Source organism: Achroia grisella, unplaced genomic scaffold, assembly GCF_030625045.1.
Source record: "Achroia grisella isolate CSIRO2021 unplaced genomic scaffold, CSIRO_AGI_Agris_v1 utg1064, whole genome shotgun sequence".
In the NCBI taxonomy this organism is placed as follows: Eukaryota; Metazoa; Arthropoda; class Insecta; order Lepidoptera; family Pyralidae; genus Achroia; species Achroia grisella.
In genome coordinates, this window is record NW_026712568.1 from 909873 (window position 1) to 927730 (window position 17858).

General features: G+C 31.5%; 1 protein-coding gene across 9 annotated transcripts; it reads left to right on the forward strand.

Moving 5' to 3' along the window:
- Positions 1-629: 629 nt before the first annotated feature.
- LOC131841460 (ankyrin repeat domain-containing protein 11) lies at positions 630-16757 on the forward strand. Of its 9 annotated transcripts, none has more exons than XM_059189783.1 (17): positions 630-798; positions 908-1064; positions 1142-1297; positions 5651-5908; positions 10858-11037; positions 11611-11809; positions 11933-12104; positions 12540-12759; positions 12868-13016; positions 13375-13527; positions 14044-14073; positions 14251-14311; positions 14388-14551; positions 14683-14867; positions 14954-15062; positions 15162-15323; positions 15697-16757. In XM_059189783.1, exons 2-17 carry the CDS (start codon positions 929-931, stop codon positions 15868-15870), a joined length of 2508 nt encoding a protein of 835 aa, XP_059045766.1. In that variant the 5' UTR covers positions 630-798; positions 908-928; the 3' UTR covers positions 15871-16757. The 9 variants fall into 9 exon arrangements, with proteins under 9 accessions (XP_059045766.1, XP_059045771.1, XP_059045779.1 ...); XM_059189788.1 differs by having other exon boundaries at positions 14254-14311; XM_059189796.1 differs by lacking the exon at positions 14044-14073.
- The last annotated feature ends 1101 nt before the right edge of the window (positions 16758-17858 follow it).

The window sequence follows — 17858 nt, forward strand, 5'->3', positions numbered from 1 at the left end:
GATAAATTCCTCGTGAATTTGTCACCACGGGCTAACTAACCTGACCTCATGCTCATCTTATCATCCTCCACTGGTGCCCCGCCAGCGTAAACTGTTAGCGCAGGCGGGTGCACAATTCCATTATCATCCACATAAAAAAAATCGATGAACAAAACTATCGATATTGTTATCGTTAGTGAGCTACGTTTCTTTACACAGTTAGACACCTTTGTGACTGACACTGGTTCAGCGCGGTTTCGTATCTGTAGAAAGACGCGTGTAAGCTTCGTAAAAAGAATTAGTGCGAGTGTAACATTAATTACACTCGCTGTATACACAATAGTAAAGAAACTGTACAGTTTGGCCAAGAAACGAAATTGCAACGACCTGTAGAGCCTTAGGGACTAATTTGACATACACACACTACATACACATTATATGTACATGCACAATTCAATTTTCCAGTTCCAATTTGTTTGTCTAATTCTCTATAAATACTAGCAGTATAGCTGTTATGTTACTATTATTGACTTAGTTACCGACAGACACAGTACATACCTACTACCAATAATCAATAGTACCTATCTTAATTACTTTGTTTACTAGATCTGTGGTGAGCAGACAATATTTAAGTGAAGTGTATTCTGTGGAGTAGTTTAGTCTATGGCTTATTGAAGCTAGGTATTTTCTTGAAATGTTACAATTTGTTGGAATTTGTGAAAATATATTACTCTAAATTTGTCTCCAAGGCTTGTGGTGCTAACAGCAAACGGAACCTTTTAGTGCGGTAATACAAACTTGTTTGTCATTTCAAGAAAGGTAAATATCTACTCGCGTCATTGTATTAACTATTGGCGCGTTAATAGGTCCGTACGCTTTTTCTTATGCGTTTTGGTGCGTGGCGTCAAATAGTATATTTTATTATTAGGGGAGTGGTTATGCCAGAAGGATGCCGTCGTCGTCGCGGTCGAGGGGCTCCGGGCGCGGGCCGGACGGCGCGCCACGGGCCCAAGTCATAGCGCCCATGTCGGAGCGGCAACAGCTGGCTCTAGTGATGCAAATATCATCACAAGATGTTCCTCCAGGTCAGTCTCTATTTCTTTATAGCATAATTCTATTTACAATTGCAGTTATATTGACCTGTCGCCATCTTCCTCCTTAGCCGCTCCGACACCAGCAGAAGAGAGGAAGCGCACTAGACAACAGCGTAACGAGCGAGGTGAGACTCCCCTTCATGTGGCAGCTATCAAAGGGGATCATGATCAAGTAAAAAAGCTTCTCGACCAGGGTCAAAATCCAGATGTTCCAGATTTTGCTGGTAAGTATTTTATAGGTATAGTTATTGTAAATTACTCTTGTTTAAAATGCCCGTTTATAGTTATTTTGTGACTATGCACAGATATCATAATGCAGTTATAAAGGTAAACCATATTTCAGACAGCAATGACTTATCCTTGTTTAAAGTGTGTATATCACATTTAGAACATTCAAGTATGTAATGTTGTTTATGATAAAATGTTCACTAGTTGTGTGGCCTGTTGATGTGATGTTAGGTATGCCCAGTTAAGCATGTATTTTAATTCTGCACATATTCTGTGTAATAATGTGTGTTTTATATGTACAATTTTAGCTATGTGGTTTTATTTTATTTTCAACAATATCTTTAGTAGATTTATTTAAATTTAAATATATGTATAATTGCACCTATTCCAAAATATGGTACTTCAGGTATTAGTACTTAAAAATACCATAAAAACTAACACCTTTTTTTTTTTAAAGAAAAATGTAAAATACATTTTTAACTATATAAAATTACAATTTGTTATAAAATAATTGTTTTCATGGCTCACAAAAACCACTTACTCTCTCCGATCTATTGCCATCATATTAAGAGAGAGAACAAACCCAACAGCACACACATACACAGGTATATTTTTACAAGAACAAAGGAAATGTCTTGATGCCGATGCTGCTATTGTGTTATTTAGTGTAAAAGGGTTGATCAACTATTTTATGCAATATCTTAATTTGTATCTAACTTTAAAAAATTCAATCAGATCTTTTATATGTTAGTTATTTTTTAATGTATGTCATGTGAAATATCATAATAAATAATTCTCTTTATAACAAGAAAAATATTTGTTATCTATTGGCTGCTTGTTACCTAAATCAATTTTTCCTTTATATGTTACCAAGTAAACATTTTTAAACAAATCTTAAAATTCTATCTAACAACCAGTAATATTCCATGAAGTGTAATGCTTCCTTGATATACATATTTCAATAATAGAATTTATCTGTGAATATGAAAGTCTGATACGCATGACATAAAATAATTGATTGGCCCCAATACATGTTACTGGTCAGTTGCGAGTTGAGGGTTACATATGATTAATATTGGTCAATGATAAATTGGCTACTAGTTAACTACAATGTAATAGGAACTGGCTATAGCTATAATAAGTGAATATAGATATAGTTTTAACTCTTTCAGCTGTAAATATACTTAACAATAATAATACTCAGTGTAATTTCATATGCATGTGTTAGTATGAATAATAATTAATGAGTATTAATAATGTAATAATATTACATAAATTGTCCCTTAATTTTTAACTTCAAGTGTTGTTTTTTTTAATGTTATTAAAACAATTATCAAGTGCCACTAATAGACCTTGCATGCAGCCCAATTAATTAGTTTGGGATAGAATATTATTTATTTTCTATAGTATTGGTAAATATAGGACTTCAGTATATTATGATAATTATATTTAGAGTTAATTTCTATTAACTAATATTAGTGTATCTAAGTACATAATTATTGGTATTGGTGGATGATGAGATAAGGATTTTATTTACTATAACTATCCTGGCAAAAAAGTTATTTAAAATTTTATTTCAAGTATTCCTTGACTTATCAAAGGTTTTCGCCTTGTTTCCCTAGTTGTCACATACAGCAGATTAGAAATAAAATTCACATTGTCTCCATCATATGGAGCATTATAACATTATGCCCATGAATTGACACTGATTTAAGGATAGCATCGAGATGAATTCCTGTGTTGTGTGCCATATAGTTTACACTTGGGATGTAATTGCGCAATAGCATTATTTGTACTTTTTTTCAAACAACGTACTTTTTTACTTTCTCCCTTATTAGATATTATTAATACATGCATTAACATAAATAATTTTATAATAAAAAACTATTTATCTCTCCCAACACGTTAACTAGGTTTCACTAACAATAATAATGAGCTGACTGGTGCTATCAAGTTGAAATGGTCATGCCATAAAAATGTTTATAAATATTTTAAATAGATCTCTTAAATATTAGACTTTCTCAATATTAATGTTCTTTGTAACTACTATAATAATATATCAAATTATTGAGTACTTTATAATGCGCTCAAATCTACATATGCACAATTTTTTAATTACCAGTACTATAACATTTTTTGTTGAATAATAGGAGTATGTAATTTTGGTTAGTTTTTCGATATGGCTTTGTATAAATATCGCTAATTTGTGGTTGTGGCGGTGGCGGTTATTAAAAAAATATATTTGTGTATCATTGTCATTGACGTCTGTCATTTGGGGTTAATGATTAAAAAAATAGTTTAAATATATTATTTATTTATAATATTACTTTTGTAATATCCTTCTACCTACCTATCTGCATTCCATATTATCTATTACAATGTCAAGTTTTTATATTCCTTGAAGCGCAACAGTTGCTTTGTTCCCCTTGGTGACTTTTACAATATGCTGGGGGATGAAAGGAGTGGTGGCATAATTATATATTGTTACTTAATAATATTATTAGGATTTAGTATTTATAGTTTATGAAAAAAATTACAAGTAGTAAAAAGTATAATCATTATTACATAGTATAAAACAAAGTCCCTATATATGCTTAAATCTTTTAAACTACGCAACGGATTTTGAAATGTTTTTTTAATAGGTAGAGTGATTCAAGAGGAAGGTTTATATGTATAATACTTGTACAGCCGGGCGAAGCCGGTGCGAGAAGCTAGTTTAATAATAAATTAATATCATTGTAAAGGCAAATTTGAGATAGTTTCATAAACAGTTAGTGTTTATTGGGGTTTCTTAATTATGTTATTGCATTTTGAAAAAAGAAATTACAGTATAAATATAATATTTAAATACATGTTCTTTAATAAGTGAACACTATCACAAAAAAATTAGATGTCTAAACATATATTTTGATGATAACTCTCTATATTTAATAATATATAAAATATAATTAAATATAGAGAATATAATATAATGAATATAGATTGCAAACATGAATATACTAATATATAGACTACTAATGCTGGCAAAATAAACTATTAGTAGTTTAAATATTCCTTAACCTTATTAAAGATGAATGAAATGTTTATTTCCTTATAACAGGTTCCGCAATGGGAGCAGATTTTTTAAAGTAGATCTATGAATTTTGTTAAAATTACAAACTTTTGTTAAATATTATATCTGTGTATTTTAGACTTAACAAATGTAAAATGTCAATATTTATTTCTACAAAGTCTCTGATACAGTTACAGTATTTAAAGGCATATATATATATATAATATGAAGATATAATTCTAACGACTTAGTCGTTTTAGAGACATTATAAAAACAATTTTTAACAAAATATAAATTAAATATACGCATTGTTTAGGATAGTTACCTTTTATACCCCACAATAATCACTGCTATTTAAACCGATCTGATTTTTAAAGGTAATAACATCTTTATCTTTTTTTTACTAAATATATGACTGTATACAGGGTATTATAATAGACAAATAAAATAAACGTGTTTAAAATATATTTCGGTGTCCTAGTTAGACTCGTATTACAATCATTGATTTTCTTGAAATACTAAAAAACAGATTTCGACTGTAACTTTTTTAAATATGTCCATATTCTTAATAATTTATAGTACTCACTATTATTAATTCGAACGTGTTTTTATATGTCTTAGACCTTTACAGGATTAAATGGTTGAATACGTCTTTATGAAATTTGACTTTAAAGTATAGACAGGCTATTTTTATTATAAAAAAAATGGGAAGTTGTAGGTAACTGTTAGTGTAATATGAGTATAATACATTGTACTTTTTGTGATCTCCTTTTAACTATTTTATTGCTTATTTACTCATAATAATCGGATAAAGGCCCGTTATAAAATACGAACCGACAGTGCGCGACCCTGTCTACCACTTGACCTATTTAATAAGTCTTTTCAGAGCTCAGTGGCCAAATGGATGTCTTTTAGTCCTCAAGTTTATTTGCCTGTCTATGAGACGCGCTTTATAAACGAAATGCTCTAAGGCATCATTGAAATGTATAGAAAATGTAGTCTATATTGAAATAGTAACATTAGATATAGATACAAACCACATTTCATATAGATACCCTAATGATTAACTGGAGCTTAGAAATTATAGTTACTTTAGCATAAGTTAATAGTATTAAATCATAAATACATATATTTTAACATTATTGTACTTCTTTAAGATTTATTTTGCTCATTACGTATTGTATGCTTTTTAACAAGTAATGATAGAAACTTAGTCTGTGTGTATTATGGTCGACATCAATTACGAGGCCGATCCTAAGAATTTATTATAGATGTGTGTATCTATAAAAAACCTTAGGATGGACCCCACTTCATGAGGCGTGCAGCTACGGTTGGCACCCTGTCGTTATAGTACTCGTTAATGGGGGAGCCAACGTCAATGCGAAGGGTTTGGACGACGATACTCCGCTGCACGACGCCGCCACCTCTGGAAACCTTAAAATGGTGAAATTCCTCATTGAACATGGGGCTGATCCAATGGTCAAGAATAAAAAAGGAAAAATGCCGTCAGATTACGCAGCACCACACATCTATGAATATTTGGAGACACTTAAAGGTATGTTGTACTTTACCGCAATACGGGAATAATTATGCAGGCTGTTCAACGACTTCACTAGCCTTACATTGTTGATTATGTAATTTAGTTTTAATGATGTCGCCAATATATATATATATATAGATATATATTAAGAGACCACTTAGGTGATCTACTTGTACTTTAAAAGATCTCTATGAATGTCATGAATATATAAGTTGCTTACTTTTAAGCCAATACTACTGAACCAATTTACTACTGAAGTAGTTGTCTATATTTACATAATAGTGGAGCTTTGACAAATTTAAGATAAAAGGTAACATTTAGTTGGGAATACAGTTCACAATATGAAAACGTCTTGTCATATATGAAGGAGGTGAACAATTATTATGTGTTACTATTATAGTAGTAGGTATTAATATCAACAAGTCGCCCGTAAATTACTATGTTATAGTCATTTACCACACCTGCCGGACAGTTCGCTCATCCGTAGTTTATTAAATTTATTAATTTTAATAGAAGACATTTATATAATTAACTATAGATTTGTATCACTAATTGTTTAAAATCATCACACTAGATAACCATAACAATATCATATTTCGACACACACTACTAAATAAATACACGTTGTTTCATCATTCATATCCATTTTACATGTATGTTATTACAGTATTTATTAAGGTATTTATTATAAGAACTACAATCATTAAGAAGTAAGTTAATGGAAATAGTCATAGTTTTAGAGTTCAAACAGTAGAGAAATTAATGTATTCATTATTCTATGGAGGAACAAATGGAAATTTGTATCATAGACGAATTCTATTTATATTTAAAGTTGCACATACTTTTCTGACTTTAGTTTTGGTACCGCACAATGACATTCTATTGTTTTTGTCAGCCCCAAAACAAGTCTATAAAATCTCTGTTGCACTTCCGTACACTAAGATTGTTGAATAAATCTAGTAGATACAACTTATGATTTTATTCTAAGCTAATACACATTACTGGTATATAAAATTATTAAAAAATTCGTAATATGTATTTATTGCGTTTATGAATAGCATATTTTAGATTTACGGATATTTTATGTAGTTAATCTTTTGCATATCACCCAGCACGGTCAGCCGTATGTATGCCATCTATATGAATATGATCAGGAGGCTCCCTCTAGTCACATAGGATGTTGAAGTTTGCCCTAAACCTTCAACTGTAATAATGTATTGTTTTATTTGACTTATGACCATGGCTTACAATTTCATATGTGAATATTTTATCGTTTTATACTTTACACTACTGTTCAGTACAATAACACTTGACGTTTAATTTCTTTTATTTACTTTTTATTCATGTTACTTTAGCGTTATAATTTGTATTTATTTATATTATTTGTGTAGTTTTCGGTTTTTGTAGTGGAAGGAATATCGAAGCGATTATATTATTATATATTAAGGCACACATTAAAATGATATCCATGCATAGTATCTCTATATAATTTCTGATAACAGTGTATTGTGTTAATTAAATAAATAAAATAAACACGTTATGATGTCGTCTAGAGGGCGCCATATTGAAATTAATGTGACGTCACATGATCTATACTCAGCGTAGAATTCTTTTGTTTAGTAATATGGTGTAAGTTAGAGAATAATTTTAAACTCAATACCTGGTTGTTCATTATACCTACTTCAAATCGCTTTCAACCAATACCTAACGGAGAAAATCATAACCATTTTTATTTCTCTGTAGTCGAGTAAGAAACAACACGAGTATACGGATTTTATAACCATAATAGAACTTACAGAAATATATATCGTAAAATGTTGTGTAACTTACAACATACATAAATATATTATAATGTAAAAACTTGACGTTCATAAGCGGCTAAAATGTCCTACATGAATAAATGATTTTTGAATTTGAATTTGAATTAAATTAAGGTCGCTCGCAATGGAAGTAGTAAAAAAACTTAATGCTTAAAAATTATAACAAATTTAACTTGAATCAAAACTACCAAGATAAAATATCATTATCAATCGATGCATCGTAAATTTTCTCCAGAAAAAAAGGACATTTGACAATCCTTCGAGACAATACTATTGATCTTTGTGTGAAACGGAACGTATAATTGTGTTTTGTGCTCTGCGTACTGTGAACAACGTGCGAGAGTGAGCGTCTGTTTACAGCGTTGCCAACACAACCACAACGTGTTGCCGCATGTGCCGTTCCATTCCTTTATTTTTAATGGATCATGCGAAATGTATTTCTACTTTAATATATAAAACCACTTTTATTTACACTACTACAGTGCATTATTTAAATTTAGTTACAGTTATTTTGTACATACCTTATTTAATAAATATTTTAAAAATAGTTTGACGCATAATAACTTTTAACAATAATGAAACGGCATAGGTTGTAACGAAACGGCATAGGGTGTGTTGCCGTCTGTCGATTACTGTCGAATGATAGATGATGGCTGCTCCACCCTAACGCCAACTTCGTTACGGTCTTACGGGCCGAATAGCGTAATTTTGTTGTGAAAAATATCTTCAACGCTGGCTAAAAAAAGCAATATAGTGTCCCACGACGTGAAATGCAAAGGAGGGCGCTCTCCCACAATAAAGGCGAGTTAAATAGTAAACCTATACTTTTTATTTTTAATAGTCATAAAAATTTCTCTGAATGCCGCACACTTTTCACGTCCCTTGTCTAAAGCTAATAATGACCTACCTGACGTGACAATGTGATTATTTAGACCGTGGAATTAAACTGAATAGCTTCGTTAGTATAATTTAATTACAAGAATTTAATATGCTTATGAATATGTGTACAATTTTAATTACATTTGTATTGCCAAAAAGTAATTACGATAGATATCCCACTACTATGAACTATATATATTTTTATATGTGTCGGAACTACAGCTGATTCTAATGAATCCATATAGATTATGCACGTATTTTATTTTAATACAAAATGTTTATTCTAATTAACTATTACAGTTATAATGATGTAATTACTTTGTTTCTGATGGATATATTTAGAATTCATTCAGTCCTAACCTCCATAAATTCAGTTTATTATAACCAATAACATAACCATTTTACAGGTATATATTGTTTTAAATTTTAGTCTCAAATTACTTTTATAGCTGTTCACAAAGGAAATGTTGACTTAAATTATACCTCCAACATCTCTATTTTTAGATTCCCTAATTACATGCCAGGAATCATTATCATTACAAAAACTGACAATTGAAATTATTAGTGATTTATTTAATTCATTATTTGTTCCACATAAGAAAGATACATATGGAAAGGAAGTGATACTGGTGTTTGTGAAAATGAAAACAATGTACATTTTACAGCCATTTACATTTTTCTTTCTTTTTAAAATGTGCATTCAGAAATAATATTAATTTGTGACATATATGTGTCTATATGTTATACAAGTTGTATATAAAATACATAATAACATTTTAACTGTTTCTAGGTCTAGTGTGTGGTGGTGTGTTATATTGGTGACAGTATATAATATTGATATAGTGTCATCATAAGAATGCACTAGCATCCGACCACTAGGCATGCGTCTTTCCTCATAAGAAAAGATAAATATTCCACAATACTTCATTAGGTCTGTAATTTATTACTATGATGTTTTCTAATACTGCTGAAATATAATAATTTCAACTCATTGTGGAACAATGCTCTAAGTGCAATTTTGTATTCACTAACTGTTTACTTTTTGTATTCATGTTTTCACTTATGGATAAAAGTAATTCTGTATAAATAATTGTTATTTAGTGTGATTCACAATAGTTGTTATGCTATAAATGTTGTTATTTGCCTTTTTTTGCCATACATAATTCATGGAGTTGCATAGCTTCATGATATTATAATTTGCTTTATGTTATAATAAGATGTCATGTTAAGCTTTCTTCTTCCTATGAACTTGAATACACATCAACTTTCTTCAAGAAATGTGTTGTATTTGTATTTATAATTTCTTGGTAGTTATACCGTTTAGTTTGATCACTTGTTTACATGTTAATTATATTGGAAATCAAGTAAACATTATTTCAATCTAGAATATTTATTACGTGTGTAAGATTGTCACTATTCAAATGAAATGTGAGACATGATTTTTGTAGATTGAATAACTTTTCCTTGAATTTGACAATTTTTTATACTGGAAAAGGCAAACAAACTGAGAGTCCACCTGGTGGAAATCAGTATCTGTTTCCAGTCAAAACAGTGATTATTTTGCCTTGTATTTATGATTTTATATAATTATTTATTGCTCACATACACAGGTAACAAATGGTAAAGAAACTTTATGTTGGAGAACACATTTAGTCATACAACTGTAAACAGTCTCTTACCGACAATTTAAATATATGTTAGCACTGATGTATCTATGTTTATTTTAAAGGATTTGGTATGCTAGTTACACTACCGGCTACAGAGATATATTACACTAGTCCTCATGAATGACACATAATGTGGGGCACCACTAGCATCACAGCTTATCATATGATGTCTGTAACCTGTTCATGTCTGTAGACAACAGACCACTTTCTGTTATGATAAATGGTATGTCAAAATTGTAGGAATGGGTTGGCCATAAAGTTTGTAATATTAGTTCAAATAAATTAAAATAAAAAACAATACAATACACCAGGTGGTTAGGTTTTTAAACCGTAACGTTTAGGTAATGCAAAATTATATCATTTGAGTCTAAAATATAAAAAAAACTCTGTTATCACTGTCACACGTATGAGAAAAATAATGTATTAGTCCCTCATTTTAGTGAACCATTTTTTTAAAAGAATTATCATAATAACATTATCGTTGAGCGATCATCAGATTTTTTGCCTTTTCAAAAAAACAAATATATCTAGTAAATTTGTTACTGTTCCAACAAACTTAGTTATTCTAAGTAAAATACCTACCTTTATGTAATCACAGATAATAACGTTAGATCGTCACACGTCAGTCGCACAAGGGATGACAGCTCCAAGAAGGGTTGCAATGCTAGTGGTAACAGCGATTCTAGTAAACGAAGCAACATGGATGGCCTAGCGCAGGCTGATTTTGAAGGCAAGGAAGCCATTTCGCAGGAGAAGGGGGGTACCACAGATAGGGATGGTAAGAATTTTATTAATGTTCTAAATTATTGCTAAAATACTGAAATGAAAACATGTTCAGTATAGTTCATAATACTAAGAATGGGTTTTATTAATTATGCAGTTCACATCTTTAAAGCTGCTATTTACAAAATATCAAAACAGTGTATATATTAAATAAATACAGAGTACCTGTTCTCTCTAGACCCCTTTCCCTTCTATTGGGATGCCTGACGTCCAAAAGATGATCTATTCATATACATACATTAAAAAATAGATAATTTAAAATCTTTATTTTGGGAAAATATTAATAAAATTCTAAAAAAAAGTATATATAAATATTTTAACGGTAACTATCTGATGGCCTACATACAAATGTGACTTATGACATTTGTATACCCACATGAACAGCGCCACGGACATCATATGTTATGCTTCCAATTTATTATATGTATGTATATGTAATTTCTCACCCTTGAACAGAAACACAACTTACAAACCAAGTATCTTGACAGCTGAAATATCATCCACCAAGATATCTTGGTACAGTCTACCTCGGTAAAATGTAATATACTAACATTGTCAACTGTGTTAGATGGCGCCCAACTTAGCAGTGGCGTGGTGTCGTCCACGCAAGATGAATCTAGCAGTAGCACAAAGAGGCCATATACAGAAGAATCGCAAGAAAGTGAAACGGTTGATGATGATGTATCCAAAAGAAAAAAACGGAAAGAGAACGAAGAAAAGGAGCCAATGGCAAAACCAGCTCCTGTAGCGCGAGGTGGACCCGGACGGTGAGTGTAAAAATTAATTATTAATTTAATTAAATATTTTTTGCAATAACTATCTTTCATTCTTATTTCTATTTCTAACATTTTGTGATATAAGCATATAACATATAATAATATTGTTTTCAGAGTTCTTACTGGTAGTAAGCCTCCGGGTCCAGCTAGCAAAACAGGGGCAACTCCACTGGGTAAAAGCAGTGGACAAAACAAAGGAGGTAATTCCTCCGGAAAAAGTGGACAACAGGCGCAGGGGAAAGGGAGCGGCGCGGGATCAAAAAACAACTCGCAGGGTTCTCACCAGGTAAAAACAATTATTTTTTACCTGTTTATTTTGAAATCTGATTTGGTGGCATCTGGAGACTGTCACTGAACATTTTAGTACAAGTACTATTAAAGTCATATAAAGGTGTAATCTAAACTATGTAATCTATCTAGGAGACTGGGGTTTCGTTACCCTATAATGTTTTTTTTATACCGATTTGAATAATGCTGATACTAAATTTTAAATTAAGTTTATTGCCGTTGCTTGTATGACGAACGCGCTTACCATCTTGTGGATTGTAAGCTTAAAATAAAATATTGTAATTTCCAAATATGATTTTTAAATAAATTTTTAAATAAAAAAAATATTCATTATGAAAATTAGTAATAATATTAATTTTAAGCATAAACACTTTTAGGTTGTATTTATAACTAATAAACATTGTAACACTTATATTATTTATTTACAACTAAGGGCAAATCGTCTGGCAGTTCAAAGGCATCTAGTTCGCAAGCAAGTAAACAGGACAGAAAAAGTCCTGTTGCTAGTCCAAAGTCTCATCCGGGGAAAGACAATGCGGATGGCGATGAAGAGTCGAAGCATGAATCAGCGGCCCCAAAAGTTCCACCTTTAAAGATTGTAATTCCTGGTGGTGCAGGTGGTTCAAGCAGCCGGAACGAACAAGAAGGAGAAGGTATTATCAAAATAATATTAACTAATATTTGGAATAAACGCACCTAAAAAGTCTGAAGCGGTATATTATATAAAGTAACATTAGTGTCATTGAGTTGCATGTGTGCAGGTGGTTCAGGAACAAGAGGCGGCGGCAAGGGGCGTGGCAGTGTATCAACATTGCCATATGTCATCCCTTGCACCAGTGCTGATACAGGGCAGACATCCGACAGCTCTGACGGCAACTCTGACGACAAGAGGGTTCCTGATACCGGAAAGGTATATGTTATTCAAATATAGTTTTTATAATCAAAACTAAATTGATAATAATTAAAACCCCTTTACTAATAAGAATGGTTTTCATAACATACCACATTTGAACCATAATCTAATTTGGCAATCTAATCTCAAATACGGTATACTATGTATGAAGCTTGTATTTTGTTAGTAAAGTGGTTAATATAACGTATACTAATTTACTAAAATTAACACATCCTATAGTTTACTCCAGATAGCCTGTAGTAGAGATTTCGTACCCTAATGTATTTACTGGATAATCGCGAAAGGTTTCATCATTTACCGACATAGCTTTCATGAAACATTATGAGTTTATTGAAGAAATATTTTTCCTCCCAAGGCTGGGCAAAGAGTCCTGCGTTCGCACAGGACAAATGATGGGGAGAAGGACAAGGAGAGGACGTCCCCTCAGACAGGGACAGATAACCGCTCCGGATCAGGACACAATCAGTCTTCTTTGCATTCCAACAAGAGCCCGTCAGCGTCGGGCTCTGTAAGTTGTTTTTTAGATTTACCATGTATTAGGGTTAGATGAAGTACCTAAGGCCCGGTCTACACGACACAGACTTGTTTATTGCATAGACAAGTCTGTTATTATACATGTATTGGAAGTAATGTATACTAATGGTAAATAAAACCAATGAATAATTAAACTTTTGGTAAAATTATATATTATTATGAGTGCCAGTGCCAGACTTGTCATGTACCTGTAGAAATTAAATAATTAACAACTAAACAATTGATTTAGGATTGTCCGATATTAACATTGTGTGTTTTTATATGAAACCAATATTGCTAATAAGTCAAAATTTTGGCAAGCTTGAAATTAGTAATCCACTGTAATGAATTGATAACAATCACATTTCTCTCCTTATTTTCTCACCATTTACTTGTTAAACTTTAAAAATAACATGGATAGATGTGTATTTCATGAAAGTTTGTGTCATGGGGACCTGCCTTCATATCTTCTTGATATTAAATTTGATGTAATTGTAACTTACTGCTGCAGAGGTATGATGGTGGCAAAAGAAATGCTCGAGTAAGTTTTTTTCAGATTTAATCAAGTGTTGCAAAATGTTATCTATGTGTTAAATGTATCTGTTAAAGCATGATTCGCTCGATAACCTTATTTTTACTATCGTCTATTTATTAGGGCTACTTTCAGGCTGTCAATTTTATTTGAAATACTGTCATATTTATTGAAAACTTATTGTTGAAGGGGCACGACGCCGACCATGGTTCAACTTCATCAGGCGGTCATAGCAGATCTGAATCAGGTAAGATATATTGTAGTTTATATAAACAACCATACTAAGTGCATTATAATAATAAGTACTTTATTTTATGTATCAGCTAGTGGTACTGTGGAACTGCATCCTCGTAAAAGGAAAATTAAAGCATCTAGAGATAGTCATTCACGAGATGCTTCAAAAAATGATACGGCGGAAACCAGCACTACTGCACATAATGTGACTCACGCGAACCCCTACCAGATGTATATTCACATACGTAAACAGGTAATAATATATACTTAATCCTTTTATCCTTATTTAAAAAAAGTATTTTTTGCTTTAATTAACTGCACATTGTGCTTAAAAGTTTATATTTGTATTATGCAACAAAAAATAAATATTCAAATGTTTTGTAGATTGATCGACGCCAGAAAGGTTTGTTCCCGGTGAAGCCAAAGCCGCCAAAGGATTTCAACAAGTATCTAATGAATAGGTGCACATATACCCTTCAGAGTAACGTTAATCCTGAGCCTCCGATAGAAATACCTATAAATTTACCACCGCAAATGATCAATGAGTTTATGACTCAGGAAAAAGAAAGGTATATTTTAAATTTTATATAATATTTTTAAACATGTTTACACTGTGTATATGTGAATTTTGAGAACTATCCTAACTCATTTTTAGAACCCGTCTACGTATTCAACATCTAGTCGAAAAGGAAAAACTTGTACTGGCGGTCGAACAAGAAATACTTCGCGTTCATGGGCGCGCCGAACGCGCTGTGGCTAATCAGGTAGTATATACGTTTACTATACGTATATTTTAAATACGGTATATTTGTACTAATAATTAAAACAAAAAAACTACATATCTGCATTGTTTGATGTGGCAGGCTCTTCCTTTTTCTGTGTGCACAATGCTGCGGGACAACGAAGTCTACAATGTATTGGCTCCAGAACAGGAGGAGAAACGCAACGCGCAGCGTTCCCGGTGTAACGGTAGACAAATTAATTCCTGGTTGCAAGAAGTTGACGACAAATGGGAAAAAATCAAAGTAATTGTTTTTTAATTGTATTATTTTAACTTTTTCTATCGACCCTGTTTATTTTAAAGTAATTACGTAAGTGAACCCCAGATGGATGTTGATATGATGGTAGGCTCGCTCCCTACGGCGTTGGATTGAAATATGCTTAGTTAAATATAGGCACGTAAAGTGTTATGATCGTATATAATATATATCTCTATATGCAGATCAAGGAATATTTATTACCATAAGTTATCTGAAAAATACCTAAACCTACAATCTAACCTCATACGGAAGCCGGTAAAAGACAAGATATCTGCATAACCAATCAAGTCAAACATTGTTATCACATTCTTCTCGCAAAACTTTTTCTTTTAACATTAACATTGTGTCTCATTAATAGGAGGGGATGCTTCGGCGTCAGCACACGGAAGCAGAAACCTTACACGCAGTACAAACGATGGGTTGGGAATGGAAGCTGAAGGAATTAGGCATATGTGATTATAAGGCGACGCCTAAAATTGATTCGACTCATGTACCACAAATACACGTGTCGAATTTTGACTTGCCCGCTTGAATTTTGAGTTCAGATTGCCTGTGTTTATGTAACGTCAGTCTAGATGGTAATTTAGGCTGACATAACTATTTTTATGTTAAGTAGGTAGTTTGTCGTTCTAATTCTCGTTATAACGCTAATTGGTAATGCGACTCAAGCGGAGCTACAAAATTGGATTTTTGAAAACAAATTCTCGATATTTGTCGAACCTTGTATGATTCTCCCGCGCCACACCTCTCGGAAACTTATGACCCTACACTAGTAGATGCTACTGTTTAATATATTATTTTATGAGTTGAAAAACGAGTCATTTGTTCTCGAGGGTGGACATTATATTAGTAAATGTAATTATTTTGACATTTCGTGAATTAATTTGTATAGTTATGATTTAATTTGTTATATATATAACTTGTAGGATAGCTTAGCTATACCGTATGACTTTCTTTACCGTTCAAAAAAGGTAAGAGTAACTCCTAAGTATATGCAGTATATTATTATAAGCGTACGCTGCATATCCTGTATGTATTCTGTCTACAATAATTATTAATAAAAAATACCGTTGGCAATATTTTGGTTTTCGATAAACAGAAATGAAATATATTAATTAATAATATTTAAACGTTGAATTCGTTTACCAACATGTAATTACAATAAAAAGAGATTTTCAGGATTCCATTAGCAATCGAATCGTCTTCACTTCACTATTATGCCATGATTTCCCGACGGTTAAAAAAGTCACCCAGTATAAGGAATAATTAATTATAGTTTTGACTTATTTTTAAGAATTTAATTTCTCGCATGTTTTATGAAGCGAACATTTCATATTGAAGCACTACTTTTCTAGATGGTATAGACGAACTAGCTACATTATTTCTAAACTAATATATTAATCATGTCGTGTTTATAAAGCAGCAGTAACTAGGGATTGGTTCTCGGCGCAATTGGTAAGAATTGTTGTTTGAAACAGATTGAACATGATAGCTCTACTTATTTATTCACTATAAATAGTTTACATAATTTATAGGATAGAAATTTAAAGTACCATATTGTTAAATTTAGTTTAATTAGAATTATAATTGATATACATCATAAATGGATTTACATATGTATGTATATGCAACAGTTCTTGATAGTTCAAAATTATAGAATTATTTCAGTCTGAAACTGTCAGACGTAAATACACGCTGTCAAAGTATCAATTCAATCTGTTTCAAATAGGCATTATATGCATTTGACATAAATAATGCTGTACTAGGTTTAAAGTATTTACTGTTTCTTACAAGCTCGCGTAAGAGATGACTATTCGCCTAATTGCTTTAAATGTATTTTTGTCATGTTTATTGGATTATAATTTAGGAGCATTCGCTACCGAAGACTCAAAATCTGCTTTACTGTCTATGTTCAAAAATAAACAATACAATGCTCTGAATTATAAAACCTGTTGCACGTAAATGTATCAGTAAAAAGTTTCATCCATATTTACATATTTTGCTTTTTTTCTTTCCAATTTTTTTTTGTAACTGTCATTTTAATATTATTGTTGATTAAATGAAACGAGTTGCATGATTAAATGTTAGAGTCGTTTTGATGTTAGACCACTTATATATAATCATTTATGTACACTGTAAATTATGTAATTGTGTTTTTAACATGAAAATTGACAGATGATGCAGACCCTACGAGACGGTAGTGAGCGCTTTTAACGAAATCCGCAATTTCATATTTATAAGTAACTAATCAAATGTTCTATATATGATTTGGTATAATATAATGAAAGAAAACAGGGATTTAATATTAGGCACACCAAGTTATGTAGTAGTACTTACAGTTTAATTAATTAAATATAACTTTTGGACATGCAGTAATAGAAATGAGCTAATCTATATACATGTAATAAAACTGTAAAGGTCGAATGTCTGTACATAGAAAAAAAACTGCCTTAATTGTTAGAAGTAAAAGAACCAGATTGTTTAAAAAAAAGCTATCTCTCTTTGTACGGGGTAATCTCC